The 17,573-nt window shown below is 43.9% G+C and overlaps 1 protein-coding gene across 4 annotated transcripts in view; it reads left to right on the top strand.

Annotated features, from left to right (window-relative positions):
* LOC115130091 (hepatocyte nuclear factor 4-gamma-like) overlaps positions 1 to 17,573 on the top strand; it is a 39,089-nt gene that overhangs the window by 7,660 nt on the left and 13,856 nt on the right. The window contains exons 1-3 of one of the 4 annotated variants that reach the window (XM_065019290.1): positions 1,042 to 1,772; positions 8,497 to 8,662; positions 8,897 to 8,991. In XM_065019290.1, coding sequence (XP_064875362.1) covers positions 1,685 to 1,772; positions 8,497 to 8,662; positions 8,897 to 8,991 — 349 coding nt within the window. In that variant the 5' untranslated portion in view covers positions 1,042 to 1,684. Of the gene's footprint in view, positions 1 to 1,041; positions 1,773 to 8,496; positions 8,663 to 8,896; positions 8,992 to 17,573 lie in introns of those variants that run through there. The other 3 variants (XM_065019288.1, XM_065019289.1, XM_065019291.1) reach the window with 3 other exon arrangements.

Raw genomic sequence — 17,573 nt, 5'->3', positions numbered from 1 at the left:
TGGGATGTTCAAAGTTTCTGATATTTTTTTATAACCCAACCCTGATCTGTACTTCTCCACAACTTTGTCCCTGACCTGTTTGGAGAGCTCCTTGGTCTTGATTGTGCCGCTTGCTTGGTGGTGCCCCTTGCTTAGTGGTGTTGCAGACTCTGGGGCCTTTCAGAACAAATGTACATATGTACATTTGTACATATATTGAGATCATGTGACACTTATATTGCACACAGGTGGACTTGAACTAATTATGGGACTTCTGAAGGTAGTTGGTTGCACCAGATCTTATTTAGGGGCTTCATAGTAAAGGGGGCGAACACATATGCACCCACCACCACCTTTCACTTTTTATTTTCTATTTCTTTTTTAAACAAGTCATTTTTTTTATTTAACCCATTTATTTTGTGTATGTCCATTACATGAAATCCAAATACAAAATGTATTTAAATTAGAGATTGTAATGCAACAAAATTGTAAAAATGCGAGGGGGGTTGAATATTTTTGAAAGGCACTGTATTTAGTGCAGTGAAACTATGTGACTGGTAGTAGGAGTAGGGAGAAAACTATGTGTTGTCTGTACAGAAGGATTTGATCAGTGGCTTCCATAGAGGGACGTTAATGGGAGTCAATGGGTATTCCCTAGCTTCACTTAGAGAGTCTGATTAATCAATGGAAGTTAATCAATGGAAGTTTTCCGTGGTGTTTTTCTCTGTGCTCTGCCTCCCTGAAGATTAGATGTGATCATGGTAGAGGCTGTTGTATTGCTTGACTATTGATTTGATTAGGCAGACTATGTAGGCCACAGCATACTGTCGACACACACTAACACACACATGCCCACACACCCTCTTAATGACATCGTCTCCACCCTGTCAAACTTGCCAATATGCCTCAGGAAAAGAGAGGGAAGGGAATATCTATCTCTCCATCCCTGTGATAAGTGAGGGAAAGAAGGAGAGATTAAATAAGAAGCGATAAGGTGAGAAGTCTTTGCCAAGGCCCCACCCACTTTCTTAAAAAAGTACCAATCAAATGGCAGGGAACTTAGTTTACCTTCTACACTCCAGACGGTGGAAGAACTGAATGTGACAGAGGAATACGAAAAAGAGAGAGGAAGAGAAGGGTAGGGAGACCGAGGCAGACAGGAAGTGGTAAAGGAATAGAAATAGTGCTAGGAAATACATTGGAACAAATTAAAGGGAGACAGAGAAAAGGGAGGCAGAGAAAAGGGAGGCAGAGAAAAGGGAGGCAGAGGAAAGGGAGACAGAGAAAAGGGAGGCAGAGGAAAGGGAGGCAGAGAAAAGGGAGGCAGAGGAAAGGGAGACAGAGAAAAGGGAGGCAGAGAAAAGGGAGGCAGAGGAAAGGGAGACAGAGAAAAGGGAGACAGAGAAAAGGGAGGCAGAGGAAAGGGAGGCAGAGAAAAGGGAGGCAGAGGAAAGGGAGACAGAGAAAAGGGAGGCAGAGAAAAGGGAGGCAGAGGAAAGGGAGACAGAGAAAAGGGAGACAGAGAAAAGGGAGACAGAGAAAAGGGAGGCAGAGAAAAGGGAGGCAGAGGAAAGGGAGGCAGAGAAAAGGGAGGCAGAGGAAAAGAGTTAGAGGGAGAAAGAGGGAGAAAGAGGGACAGTGACAGAGGGATAGAAAGTGAGGGTTGAAGTATCCGTCTGTGTCAGTGAGTAACTCCTTGTTGGACATGGATGTAGCCAACTACAGTGAGGGACTGGACCCAACGTACAGCAGCCTGGGCTTCGAACACGCTGACATCCTCTATGGTGGGGGAGGTGAGTGGACTGGACACACACACACACGGTCTGCTAAAATGACAAGTTAACAGGTGCTAGCAACATATCTGTGTGGTCATTTTGTGTCTTCTGAAATGTAAGGTCAGATATGCTTCATCCTGATCCCTCTACCAGCAGTCAATAAATGATTAGTAGAAATACAATATCTGAAATCTAACTTCAGTACAAAGCCTAAAGTCAACTGGACCTTTTTCCTTGTAAGCTTGAATATAAACATTCAAATGTGATATTGTACATTTAGTTCAGTAGATAAGCTCCCCAAAAAGACTATATTGTTCAATATGGTATAAAAGTGTAAAAATTGGCACACCTGCATAATTTGTCTTGCTGAACAAAACCGGATATAGTGCCATTTCAGCAAAGGCCTTAAAGGTCAATGGTGATAATGTATTTTGGGTCATGGCTTCCCTTGTGTTGGGTCTACATGGCTTCAAATAGCTTAACATTTTTGTATTGGTTTTAGAGGACAAAATTTGGTCAACAACAAAAACCAAATAGTCTTTGTTTTTACCTTGATGAGCACAACAATGATGAAAAAACATCAACGGAAATGGCAGTAAAATTGGAATATTTTCACTTTCAAAGTATCTTTTTACACAAGTTAAATACAGCGATTTGGAGAGTCTCCCACATGCCTTTTGTCGAACACCATGTTGCTTATGTTTTTCTTTAAGCAATGGCTTTTTTCTGGCCACTCTTCCGTAAAGCCCAGCTCTGTGGACAGATACTCCAATCTCCACTGGTGCTCCTTGCTTAGTGGTGTTGCAGACTCTGGGGCCTTTCAGAACAGGTGTACAGTTGAAGTCAGAAGTTTACATAGTCTTAAGATGGTGTCATTAAAACTCGTTTTCAACAATTCTACAAATTTCTTGTTAACAAACTATAGTTTTGGAAAGTCGGTTAGGACAACTACTGTGTGCACGACACAAATAATTTCGACAATACTAATCTAACAACAGACAGATTATTTCACTTATAATTCACTGTATTAAATTTCAGTGGGTCAGAAGTTTGCATACACTAAGTTGACTGTGCTTTTAAACACCTTGGAAAATTCCAGAAAATGATGTCATGGCTTTAGAAGTTTCTGATTTGAGTCAATTCATAATTTGAGTCAATTGGAGGTGTACTAAGTGCCTCTTTGTTTGACATCATGGGAAAATCAAAAGAAATCAGCCAAGACCTTAGGAAAAAATATTGTAGACCTTCACAAGTCTGGTTCATCCTTGGAATCAATTTCCAAACGCCTGAAGGTACCACGTTCATCTGTACAAACAATAATACGCAAGTATAAACACCATGGGACCACGCAGCCGTCATACTGCTCAGGAAGGAGATGTGTTCTGTCTCCTAGAGATGAACGTACTTTGGTGCGAAAAGGGCAAATCAATCCCAGAACAACAGCAAAGGACCTTGTGAAGATGCTGGTACACAAGTATCTATATCCACAGTAAAACGAGTCCTATCTTGACATAACCTGAAAGGCCACTCAGCAAGGAAGAAGCCACTGCTCAAAAACCGCCATGAAAAAGCCAGACTACGGTTTGCAACTGCAAATGGGGACAAAGACCGTACTTTTTGGAGAAATGTCCTCTGGTCTGATGAAACAAAAATAGAACTGTTTGGCCATAATAACCATCGTTAGGTTTGGAGGAAAAAGGGGGAGGCTTGCAAGCCGAAGAACACCATCCCAACTGTGAAGCACGGGGGTGGCAGCTTCATGTTGTGGGGGTCCTTTGCTGCAGGAGGGACTGGTGCGCTCCACAAAATAGATCAGCATCATGATGTTGGAAAATGATGTGCATATGTTGAAGCAAAATCTCAAGACATCAGACAGGAAGTTAAAGCTTGGTCGCAAATGGGTCTTCCAAATGGACAATGACCCCAATCATACTTCCAAAATTGTGGAAAAATAGCTTAAGGCCAACAAATTCAAGGTATTGGAGTGGTCATCACAATGCCCTGACCTCAATCACATAGAACATTTGTGGGCAGAACTGAACAAGTATGTGCGACCAAGGAGGCCTACAAATCTGACTCAGTTACACCAGCTTCAGCTTTGTCAGGAGGAATGGGCCAAAATTCACCCAACTTATTTTTAGGAAGCTTGTGAAAGGCTACACGAAACATTTGAACAAGGCTAAAATTTTAATGACAATGCTACCAAATACTAATTGAGTGTATGTAAACTTCTGACCCATGTGATGAAATAAATAAAAGCTAAAATAAATCATGTAAACTTCTGACTGTCACACCCTGACCTTAGAGATCATTTTTGTCTCTATTTTGGTTTGGTCAGGGGGCGTGAGTTGGGGTGGGCATTCTATGTTTTGTGTTCTATGTTTTCTATTTCTGTGTTTGGCCAGGTGTGGTTCTCAATCAGAGGCAGCTGTCAATCGTTGTCTCTGATTGAGAACCATACTTAGGTAGCCTTTTCCCACCTGTGTTTCATTTGTTCTGCTTTGTTGTTTTTTTGTTCTAGTGTTCAGTTTTATTAAACATCATGAACACGTACCACGCCGCACCTTAGTCCTCTTCTTCAAACAGCCGTTACACTGACCCACTGGAAATGTGGTGAAAGAAATAAAAGCTGAAATAAATCATTCTCTCTACTATTATTCTGACATTTCACATTCTTAAAATAAAGTGGTGATCTTAACTCACCTAAAACAGGGAATTATTACTAGGATTAAATGTCAGGAATTGTGAAAAACTGAGTTTAAATGTATTTGGCTAAGGTGTATGTAAACTTCCGACTTAAATTGTATCTCTAGCCATGAAATGCTTTGAAAGACTGGTCATGGCTCACATCAACTCCATCATCCCAGACACCCTGTATCCACTCAAATTCACATACGACCTCAACAGATCCATGCAAGTTCTTTTACACTCCACCCTGCCTTTACCACCTGGACAAGAGGAACACTTATATGAGAATGCAGTTAATTGTCCTCAGCTCATTGTTCCTCCAAGCTCATCACTAAGTTCAGGAACCTGGGACTAAACCCTTACCTCTACAACTAGATTCTGGAATTACTGATGGGCCACCGCTAGGGTGGTGAGAGTATGCAACAACACATCTGCCACGCTGACCCTCAACACGGATGCCCCTCAGGGGTGCATGTTTAGTCCCTTCCTGTACTCCCTGTTCTCCCACGACTGCGCGACAGCGCACGACTCCAACACCATCATTAAGTTTGCTGACGGCACAACGGTGGTAGGCCTCGTACTGGATGAAGATTTTTGCTTTAACGAGTCAGACGCAAAGGATTGAATTCAGACACCGGACAAAGCTCAAATTCGCATGAACAAGAAACTAAGATATTGGGGACGTAGGTCGGGGTGCCTTGTAAGGATCCGACGGCAAGTGGGTAATCCGCCTCTACCATCAGTCCTATTAGCCAACGTGCAATCATTGGATAATAAACTGAATGAGCTCTGATCAAGACTATCCAACCAATGGGACATAAAAATTATAATATCTTATGTTTCACCGAGTCGTGGCTGAACGACGACATGGATAACATACAGCTGGCTGGGTTTTCCGTACATCGGCAAGATAGAACAGCTGTAAGACAAGGGGTGGCGGTCTGTGTCTATTTGTCAATAACAGCTGGTGCAAGAAATCGAATATTAAGGAAGCCTCAAGGTTTTGCTCACCTGATGTAGATTATCTCATGATAAGCTGTAGACCACACTATTTACCAAGAGAGTTTTCATCTATATGTTTCCGTAGCTGTCTATTTACCACAACAAACCAATGCTGACACTAAGACCACACTCAAAGAGTTGTATGAGGCCAAAAGCAAAGAAGAAAATGCTCATCCAGAGGCGGCGCTCCAAGTGACCGAGGTCTTTAATGCAGGGAAGCTAAAATCCATTTTTCCTCATTTCTACCAGCATGTTACATGTGCAACCAGAGGGAATATATCTCTAGACCACCTTTATTCCACACACAGAGATGCATACAAAGCTCTCCCTCGCCCTCCATTTGGCAAATTTGACCGTAACTCTATCCTCCTCATTCCTGGTTAGAAGCAAAACTAAAGCAAGGAGTACAAGTGACTCGCTCAATACGGAAGTGGTCAGATGACGCAGATGCTAAGCTACAGGACTGCCGATGACACAACAGGCCTGATCACCGACAACAATGAGACAGCCTATAGGGAGCAGGTCAGAGAGCTGGCAGTGTGGTGCAAGGATAACAAACACTCCCGCAACGTGATCAAGACAAAGGAGATGATCATGGACTACAGGAAAAGGAGGGCTGAGCCCCATTTTCATCGTCCGGGCTGAAGTAGAGCTGGTTGAGAGCTTCATGTTCCTTGGTGTCCACATCACCAACAAACTATCATGGTCCAAACACACCAAGACAGTCGTGAATAGGGTACGAAATAGCCTATTCCCCCTCAGGAAAGTGACAAGATTTGTCATGAGTCCTCAGATCTTCAAAATGTTCTATAGCTGCACCATTGAGAGGATCCTGACTGGTTGCATCACCACCTGGTATGGCAACTGCTTGGCCTCTTGACCTTAGGGCACTAATAGAGGGTAGTGCGTACAGCCTAGTACATCCCGGGGGCCAAGCTTCCTGCCATCCAGGACCTCTATACCAGGCTGTGTTTATAAATTGCCAAAGATTCCAGCCACCCTAGTCATAGACTGTTCTCTCTGCTACCGCACGGCAAAAGGTACCGGAGCACCAAGTCAAGGTCCAAAAGGCTTCTTAACAGCTTCTACCCAAAGCCATAAGACTCCTGAACAGCTAATCAAATGGCTACTCAGACTATTTGCATCGACCCCCCCTTTTACACCGCTGCTACTCTCTGTTTACTATCTGTGTATAGTGACTTTACCTCTAACTACACGTACATATTACCTCAATTACCTCGTACCTATGCACATCGACTCGGTATTGGTACCTTGTGTAAATAGCCAACTTATAATTTCTCATTGTGTATTTATTCCTCATAATTTGTCTCTCTGCATTGTTGGAATGTAAGCATTAATTAAGTAAGCATTTGCACCTGTTGTTTAAGAAGCATGTGATAAATACAATGTGATTTGATTTTCTAGGGCGGCAGTTTTCCAATATGGCCGCCAACCAGCTCCATGGCTGTATTTCCATAGATAATTGCTCTGTAATGCACACTGATGGCTTAAAATGTGGTGTGGAGAAATGCGGTGTGGAGAACACAATCAAATTGCCAAAATATGCACACAATTATTTTTGCCATTCAGCTCCATGGGGCTAAATTAGAGCAGCTTCACCTGTCTGAATAACATTGACGATTGTCATTTGTCATTCTGCTTATACACTCACAATCCCTAATGCACTTAAAAAAAACAGTTGAACATTATATTTATCCATTCATTCATAATCCATGAATGATAAGAGGTCTGTTTCGATAGGGATCTGCAGTGCGTCATAAAGACAGGTTTATTGTGGGCCTGCAGTATGAAAAGAGGTTGGGACATCCACTGATGTCATCTCAACACGACTGATAAAAGGAATATTAAAGGGAAGTTGGTCAAACATTGACTTTATTCTCTTTGGCATTGTCAAGATGTATTCTTCCACCTTGGACATGGTTGGTGTATGCAGGAATATGTCTGGTGTGAGTAGAGATATGAATGGACAAAGTACTTTAGATTAGATATATTCCTGAGTTTGTTATCTTTGTTGTAATGTGATCTGATGGGTTTGGTCTTGAGAACACTTCAGACCTTGGTCTTGGTCTTTGTCTCAATATACTGGTTCTTGTTCTCAGTCTGGGTCTGCAGGGGTTGTGACTTGGCCTGGTTCTAGAGTTTTGAGGCCCCTTCTCTTGACTTTGTATCTCATATATGCATAGCCACTAACCATATCTACATGGACATACTACCTCAATCAGCCTGACTAACCGGTGTCAGTATGTAGCCTCGCTTCTTTTATAGCCCCGCTACTGTATATAATAGTATTTTTACTGTTGTTATATTTCTTTACTTACCTATTGTTCACCTAATACATTTTTTTGCACTATTGTTTAGAGCCTGTAAGTAAACATTTCACTGTTGTATTCGGCGCACGTGACAAATAAACTTTGATTTGATTTGACATGATGCCATGTAGATACAAAAAACCTAGATAACATGGTTTTGGAATGTGGTTTAAAATTATTGCTGTCTTTCACATTATCTCAGATTTTGTATTAACTTTTATTTTTTAGGGTAGCCCAATTGAGACCAGAGTGTCATTCCCAATAGTGCCCTGAGTACAAACATTTTCACACAAGCAGGAAGATAAATGTACATTACAAATAAAACAAGAAGAATAAAAAATAACCACTAACCACTAGGCACAACCTCAACACCACAATTTCAACAAATAAACCAGATGAAAGCACCCAAAGCTGTCCTAAACTAGTTCCCACTGTCCCCCATACTGTAATAGGCAGATAGCAGTCAGCTAGCACAAAGCTATTGAGTCCCTGTACTTCTCTTCCTCTGCCAAGACGCCTTGATTTCCCATGCACAGAACGACTGATTTCCCTATTTGAACTGAAGAGGTTTTTCTGATGCCAGAAGGATGTGTGTATGCGCTCGTGCGCTCGTGCGTGCAACCTTTACTGTGACCATAAAATGTGCATTAGCTCCCCTGCACTAACACCTAGACTTAAGCTCAGCAGACTAACCCAGTCTTTGGGTAATGTGTGTGTTCTAGACAGTATGCCAGCGGAGCCGGGCCTGTCCCAGGCAGATGTAGTGAACGGTAACTGTGCTATCTGTGGAGACAAAGCTACAGGGAAACACTATGGAGCCTCCAGCTGTGACGGATGTAAAGGGTTCTTCAGACGTTCCATACGCAAGAACCACATCTACTCCTGCAGGTAGGTGTGTGTGTGTGTGTGTGTGTGTTCAGCCTACAGCTGCATTCACCAGAGCCTATGTCTATGATAACAACAGACATAATATGAGATGTTAACGTCACAGTAATCCTTACGCTGCTGCAAGTAGAGAAGTCACTAGTTGGTAATGCTGGAATGTACAGAACTACAAGGAAGGCCCATAGTGTTCAGATATTGACAGGGATCCTGTATGTGTATCTGTCTGTGCGTCTCCAGGTTTAACCGCCAGTGTGTGGTCGACAAGGACAAGAGGAACCAGTGTCGGTTCTGCAGGCTCCACCAGTGTTTCAGAGCTGGCATGAAGAAAGAAGGTTGGCCACATCAAACCAGTACTACTGAATATCAATACAGACTTTTGTTCCAGCCCAGCACTAACTCTGTACTTGCAAATTCAACATATTACAAGAGGAAAAGTGAAGCAGTCAGTGTGAGGAGGGAATCAGGGCTGGGAGGCTGAAACTATGGATGTTGGGTGGCTGGGAGGCTGAAACTATGGATGCTGGGTGGCTGAAACTATGGATACTGGGTGGTTGGGAGGCTGAAACTATGGATGCTGGGTGGCGGACACTATGGATGCTGGGTGGTTGGGAGGCTGAAACTATGGATGCTGGGTGGCTGACACTATGGATGCTGGGTGGTTGAGAGGCTGAAACTATGTATGCTGGGTGGCTGACACTATGGATACTGGGTGGTTGGGAGGCTGAAACTATGGATGCTGGGTGGCTGACACTATGGATGCTGGGTGGTTGGGAAGCTGAAACTATGGATGCTGGGTGGTTGGGAGGCTGAAACTATGGATGCTGGGTGGCTGGGAGGCTGAAACTATGGATGCTGGGTGGTTGGGAGACTGAGACTATGGATGCTGGGTGGCTGGGAGGCTGACACTGTGGATGCTGGGTGGCTGGGAGGCTGACACTATGGATGCTGGGTGGTTGGGAGGTTGAATCTAAAGATACTGGGTGACTGGGTGGCTGAAACGATAGATACTGGGAGGCTGAAACTATGTATACTAGGTGGCTGGGAGGCTGAAACTACAGTGGTTCCTCCTTTAAAAGTTGCAAGCTTACACCGCGGGACTTAGAGGTATCCAGCGTCACGGCTTCATTGTTCCAGGTCACCGCAAGGGGGAGTTAGAGGGTCCCAAGGATTTCATATGACCAATCATATCGAGTGGTTCCAATGACAAATTTGACGTGAGCCAGCGACTGGGTGACTTTCTTCAGCGAAGATGGCTGACAAAACATTATGGTGGAAGCAAATGTAAGTAATTATAATGTCATAATTGAGAGGAATATGTAAGTTAATGTAGAGACAAACGATTGTGCATATTTTTTTTCATTAAGTTAATTTCCGAAAATCGCTATTTTAGCAAGTTAGCTGACTAGCTAACATTAGCCAGCCTGCTAGCTAGTGTTATGACATGAGTATGAAATTGTAATTTGTGTTGTTTAATGTTTTAGGGACTCCTGAGAAAACCAGCAAACCAGGCTGTCGTCTTGTGAAACAGTGGATGTAAAGAATCTAGCTAGCTAAAGCATTTACTGCAAATTGAATGTACAATTGTGTAAGCTTGCCTTGCTGATATTTGCCATGCAATGCATCTGAAGTAACTTAGCTAACTAACTATTTATTTTCTTATTGTGTAGTGGAGGATTACAATAACTGTATGCCTATGGATGTGTAGCTAGCTACAGTATGTAGCCGATCTGTGTATGGACCCGAAAACGTTTGGTATGAATATTAGTTCAGAACATATGAACCTCAGCAATCATAGTTGATGTATCGACTTCAAGTCTGATTGACATTAATGAAGCCTATGGATTGAGTAGAATATAATAACTTTATTGTGTCAATGATTCAAGTCCTATATACATGTACTGTAGTTATTACCATGCATGAGATCCCCACATTGTAGCCTGTACATTGACTATATTCACTGATCATGTACTCTTCCTTGGCAAATAAAGGTGCGGTTCAGGTATGAATCTCTGTGAGACATTCTTTTTTCAGTCATATCCAGTACCAGGTGAATCAAACTCCATTCTTTGAATGATGCTGTGTCTGCATGTACAGTATGTATTACAATTATACACTTCAACAGGGTTTACCACTCCTTCTCCTTGGACATCAATGATTACACATTGTAAATATGCAAAAGACTAGAAACATGGTTTAAGTAAAGGCTGATTTGTAATTCATATATACAGATAAAAACAGTACACTACATGTCCTATACATATCTAACTCCCTTCATCTGCATCAATCTCAGGACACAGGATAGTATTTCAATGCGATACTTCATTTCAACCAGTGGAGAATGTGAAACGCTTTATTGAAAGAACTTCATTATCCAGGTGTTATAAATACATAATGCATTATAAATATTATAATTGTAATATTATATTATAAATGCAAGTTCAATCTGTACTTCAATGACCATATGGTGTGCATTATAAACACAAGAGGAAGAAAGAGGAGGTGGGGAGAGGGTGGTGTAGAAGGAAAGGAAAGGAAAGAAGGAAAACAGAGGAGTTGGGGAGAGGGTGGTGTAGAAGACAGGAAAGGAAAGAAGGAAAACAGAGGAGGTGGGGAGAGGGTGGTGTAGAGGGAAAGGAAAGGAAAGAAGGAAAACAGAGGAGGTGGGGAGAGGGTGGTGTAGAAGACAGGAAAGGAAAGAAGGAAAACAGAGGAGGTGGGGAGAGGGTGGTGTAGAAGACAGGAAAGGAAAGAAGGAAAACAGAGGAGCAGGGAAGACAGCATACGATTAATGAATCACAGTGCTACCCTAATATTCTCTCAGTTCATCACAATTACATAATAGTGTCTCTAGTGGTGTCTCCTAACCAGCCCGGGGCTCCCAGTTGGCCCGCAGGTTATCTTAGTAGCGGGTGAGGTGGCGATGACGGGACTGGGGGTTGGCATCCTCTCTCACATCAAAACATACCTGCAGACAAGAGACAGATGGATAGAGAGAGGGCATGATGAAGCTTTTTATATTTTTTATTCTAACACAGTCAGTAATCATAATCATCAGGAGGTGAAATGCAACACTGACCTTAGATCATTAACGCTGGGACTACTACATCTCTATCTGTGTGTCAATGTAAAGCATCTCTTTAGACCTAATCTCTGTGGTCCTGTGGTCTTCCTCCATGAAGAATGAACACTGAGTTGGGTCAGAGTTTATAGAAATGCAAGTTGTGTGTGTCTCTGTGAGTGGGTACTGACTGTATGTGACGCAGACACCTATCTGAGTGTACCTGAAGCATTTAAACATAGAGGGCGTTGTGTCTCACCACTTGGTTATTGCAAGGCCAACCCCCAGGAAAATCATGACTTGGCAGCAACAGGGGCTTGATAGTTCAGTGAAAATGGCTGAGTGTTTATGTGGTGTAAATCTGAAAATTAGCAGCTGACATCTTAAGGGTTTTTTAATGAATGAATGTGAGACAAGTTCCATGTACAACAAGACAGGCGGAGAGGAATAGAGAAAAAGAACACTGAACAGTTTACTTCTGGTTATGGACACTTTTGCCAGTAATAAATCTTCCACGGCCTGTTCCTGAGACAGTGAACATCTGGCAATATCTAAAGTTTTGACCCCTTGATCAGCTCGCACTCGGAAAGTAAAGAAAATAGCTTATTTTTTGTATCTATGAAAACAATAACTGAGATATGACAGTTCGATCTAAAGCAGCAGATGTCATTTTCAGGATACGTGGAAATTAAAGTGAAATGTTTAACCTATTAACAGAATCAATGGCTGACAAATAAAATAATATGCCACAGAATGCTGCAGCAGCCTACAAGGTGTGCTGCAGTATAACGCAACTTTTAAAGGAGGAACCACTGTAAGGATGCTGGGTGGCTGGGATGCTGAAACTATGAATGCCGCGTGGATGGGAGTTTGAAACGATGGCTTCTGGGTGGCTGGGAGGCTGAAACTATGGATCCTGGGTGGTTGGGAGGCTGAAACTATGGATCCTGGGTGGTTGGGAGGCTGAAACTATGGATGATGGGTGGCTGGGAGGTATAAACTATGGATGATGGGTGGTTGGGAGGTATAAACTATGGATGATGGGTGGCTGGGAGGTATAAACTATGGATGATGGGTGGCTGGGAGGTATAAACTATGGATACTGGGTGGCTGGGAGGTATAAACTATGGATACTGGGTGGCTGGGAGGAATAAACTATGGATGATGGGTGGCTGGGAGGCTGAAACTATGGATGATGGGTGGCTGGGAGGTATAAACTATGGATGATGGGTGGCTGGGAGGTATAAACTATGGATGATGGGTGGCTGGGAGGTATAAACTATGGATACTGGGTGGCTGGGAGGTATAAACTTTGGATACTGGGTGGCTGGGATGTTGAACCTATGGATGCTGGGTGGCTGGGAGGTATAAACTATGGATACTGGGTGGCTGGGAGGTATAAACTATGGATGCTGGGTGGCTGAGAGGTATAAACTATGGATGATGGGTGGCTGGGATGTTGAACCTATGGATGCTGGGTGGCTGGGAGGTATAAACTATGGATGCTGGGTGGCTGAAACTATGGATGCTGGGTGGCTGGGAGGTATAAACTATGGATACTGGGTGGCTGGGAGGTATAAACTATGGATGATGGGTGGCTGGGAGGTATAAACTATGGATACTGGGTGGTTGGGAGGTATAAATTATCAATGAACCTACCAGGTACCCCCCCAAAGCCTTAAACACGGGCACCCTCATAGATATCATCCTAACCAACTTCCCCTCTAAATACACCTCTGCTGTCTTCAACCAAGATCTCAGCGATCACTGCCTCATTGCCTGCATCCGTAATGGGTCAGCGGTCAAACGACCTCCACTCATCACTGTAAAACGCTCCCTGAAACACTTCAGCGAGCAGGCCTTTCTAATCGACCTGGCCGGGGTGTCCTGGAAGGATATTGATCTCATCCCGTCAGTAGAGGATGCCTGGATATTTTTTTTAAATGCCTTCCTAACAATCTTAAATAAACATGCCCCATTCAAGAAAATTAGAACCAGGAACAGATATAGCCCTTGGTTCTCCCCAGACCTGACTGCCCTTAACCAACACAAAAACATCCTATGGCGTTCTGCATTAGCATCGAACAGCCCCGTGATATGCAGCTGTTCAGGGAAGCTAGAAACCGTTATACACAGGCAGTTAGAAAAGCCAAGGCTAGCTTTTTCAAGCAGAAATTTGCTTCCTGCAACACTAACTCTAAAAAGTTCTGGGACACTGTAAAGTCCATGGAGAATAAGAACACCTCCTCCCAGCTGCCCACTGCACTGAAGATAGGAAACACTGTCACCACTGATAAATCCACCATAATTGAGAATTTCAATAAGCATTTTTCTACGGCTGGCCATGCTTTCCACCTGGCAACTCCTACCCCGGTCAACAGCACTGCACCCCCAACAGCAACTCGCCCAAGCCTTCCCCATTTCTCCTTCTCCCAAATCCATTCAGCTGAAGTTCTGAAAGAGCTGAAAAATCTGGACCCCTACAAATCAGCCGTGCTAGACAATCTGGACCCTTTCTTTCTAAAATTATCTGCCGAAATTGTTGCCACCCCTATTACTAGCCTGTTCAACCTCTCTTTCGTGTCATCTGAGATTCCCAAAGATTGGAAAGCAGCTGCGGTCATCCCCCTCTTCAAAGGGGGACACACTCTTGACCCAAACTGCTACAGACCTATATCTATCCTACCATGCCTTTCTAAGGTCTTCGAAAGCCAAGTCAACAAACAGATTACCAACCATTTCGAATCTCACCATACCTTCTCTGCTATGCAATCTGGTTTCAGAGCTGGTCATGGGTGCACCTCAGCCACGCTCAAGGTCCTAAACGATATCTTAACCGCCATCGATAAGAAACATTACTGTGCAGCCGTATTCATTGATCTGGCCAAGGCTTTCGACTCTGTCAACCACCACATCCTCATCGGCAGACTCGACAGCCTTGGTTTCTCAAATGATTGCCTCGCCTGGTTCACCAACTACTTCTCTGATAGAGTTCAGTGTGTCAAATCGGAGGGTCTGCTGTCCGGACCTCTGGCAGTCTCTATGGGGTGCCACAGGGTTCAATTCTTGGACCGACTCTCTTCTCTGTATACATCAATGAGGTCGCTCTTGCTGCTGGTGAGTCTCTGATCCACCTCTACGCAGACGACACCATTCTGTATACTTCCGGCCCTTCTTTGGACACTGTGTTAACAACCCTCCAGGCAAGCTTCAATGCCATACAACTCTCCTTCCGTGGCCTCCAATTGCTCTTAAATACAAGTAAAACTAAATGCATGCTCTTCAACCGATCGCTACCTGCACCTACCCGCCTGTCCAACATCACTACTCTGGACGGCTCTGACTTAGAATACGTGGACAACTACAAATACTTAGGTGTCTGGTTAGACTGTAAACTCTCCTTCCAGACCCATATCAAACATCTCCAATCCAAAGTTAAATCTAGAATTGGCTTCCTATTTCGCAACAAAGCATCCTTCACTCATGCTGCCAAACATACCCTTGTAAAATTGACCATCCTACCAATCCTCGACTTTGGCGATGTCATTTACAAAATAGCCTCCAATACCCTACTCAACAAACTGGATGCATTCTATCACAGTGCAATCCGTTTTGTCACCAAAGCCCCATATACTACCCACCATTGCGACCTGTACGCTCTCGTTGGCTGGCCCTCGCTTCATACTCGTCGCCAAACCCACTGGCTCCATGTCATCTACAAGACCCTGCTAGGTAAAGTCCCCCCTTATCTCAGCTCGCTGGTCACCATAGCATCTCCCACCTGTAGCACACGCTCCAGCAGGTATATCTCTCTAGTCACCCCCAAAACCAATTCTTTCTTTGGCCGCCTCTCCTTCCAGTTCTCTGCTGCCAATGACTGGAACAAACTACAAAAATCTCTTAAATTGGAAACACTTATCTCCCTCACTAGCTTTAAGCACCAACTGTCAGAGCATCTTACAGATTACTGCACCTGTACATAGCCCACCTATAATTTAGCCCAAACAACTACCTCTTTCCCAACTGTATTTAATTTATTTATTTATTTTGCTCCTTTGCACCCCATTATTTTTATTTCTACTTTGCACATTCTTCCATTGCAAAACTACCATTCCAGTGTTTTACTTGCTATATTGTATTTACTTTGCCACCATGGCCTTTTTTGCCTTTACCTCCCTTCTCACCTAATTTGCTCACATTGTATATAGACTTGTTTTTTTTACTGTATTATTGACTGTATGTTTGTTTTACTCCACGTGTAACTCTGTGTCGTTGTATGTGTCGAACTGCTTTGCTTTATCTTGGCCAGGTCGCAATTGTAAATGAGAACTTGTTCTCAACTTGCTTACCTGGTTAAATAAAGGTGAAATAAAAAAATAAAAAAAATAAACTATGGATGCTGGGTGGCTGGGAGGTATAAACTATGGATGCTGGGTGGTTGGGAGGTATAAACTATGGATGCTGGGTGGCTGGGAGGTATAAACTATGGATGATGGGAGGCTAGGAGGCTAAAACGATGGATACTGGGAGGCTGAAAATATGGATACTGGCTGCTGAGAGGCTGGAACTATGGATGCTGGGTTGCTGGGAGGCAGAAACTATGCATACTGGGCTGTTGGGAGGCAGAAACTATGGATATTGGGTGGATTGGAGGCTGAAACTTTGAATGCTGGTGGCTGGGAGGCTGAAACTATGGATGCTGGGTAGCTGAGAGGCTGAAACTTTGGATACTGGGTGGATGGTAGGCTGAAACTTAGAATGCCGGGTGACTGGAAGGCTGAAAATATGGATTCTGGGTGGCTGAAACTATGGATGTTGGGTGGCTGGGAGGCTGACACTATGGATACTGGGTGGCCTGGGAGGTTGAAACTATGGATACTGGGGTGGCCTGGGAGGTTGACACTATGGATACTGGGTGGCCTGGGAGGTTGAAACTATGGATGTTGGGTGGCTGGGAAGCTAAAACAATGGATCCCTGGAGGCTGAAACTATGTATTCTGGGTGGGTGGGATGTTGAAACTAGGGATGCTGGGTGGCTGGGAGGTTGAGACTATGTATACTGTGTAGCTGGGATACTGGGAGGCTGAAAATATGTATACCGGGTGGCTTGGAACCTGAAACTACGGACGCTGGGTGGCTTAAACTATGGAATGCTTTGTGGCTAAAACTATGGAATCTGGGTGGTTGGGAGGCTGAAACTATGGACAATGGGTTACTGGGATGCTGAACTATGGATACTGGGTGGCTGGGTGACTGAAACTGTGAATGTCGGGTGACTGGAAGGCTTAAACTATGGATATTGGGTGGATTGGAGGCTGAAACTTTGAATGCTGGTGGCTGGGAGGCTGAAACTATGGATGCTGGGTAGCTGAGAGGCTGAAACTTTGGATACTGGGTGGATGGTAGGCTGAAACTTAGAATGCCGGGTGACTGGAAGGCTGAAAATATGGATTCTGGGTGGCTGAAACTATGGATGTTGGGTGGCAGGGAGACTTAAACTATGGATGCTGGGTGGCTGAAAATATGGATTCTGGGTGGCATGGAGCTGAAACTTTGGATACAAGGTGGTTGGGAGGCTGAAACGCTGGATACTGGGAGGCTGAAACTATGAATGCCGGGATGCTGGAAGGTTGAAACTGTGGATGCTTGGTGACTGGGAAGCTTACATTTTGGATACTGGGTGGATTTGATGCTGAAACTCTGAATGCTCCGTGACTGGGAGGCTGAAGCTATGGATACTGGGAGAGTGGGAGGCTGAAACTATGGATACTTTGTGTCTGGGAGGTTGAAGTTATGGCTGCTGGGTGGCTGGGAGGCTGACACTATGGATATTGGGTAGCTGGGAGGTTGATATGA

This window comes from Oncorhynchus nerka, linkage group LG6, assembly GCF_034236695.1.
Source record: "Oncorhynchus nerka isolate Pitt River linkage group LG6, Oner_Uvic_2.0, whole genome shotgun sequence".
Lineage (NCBI taxonomy): Eukaryota > Metazoa > Chordata > Actinopteri > Salmoniformes > Salmonidae > Oncorhynchus > Oncorhynchus nerka.
The sequence above is the reverse complement of the archived record's forward strand: the minus strand, read 5'-3'. Positions and strand labels throughout refer to the sequence as shown.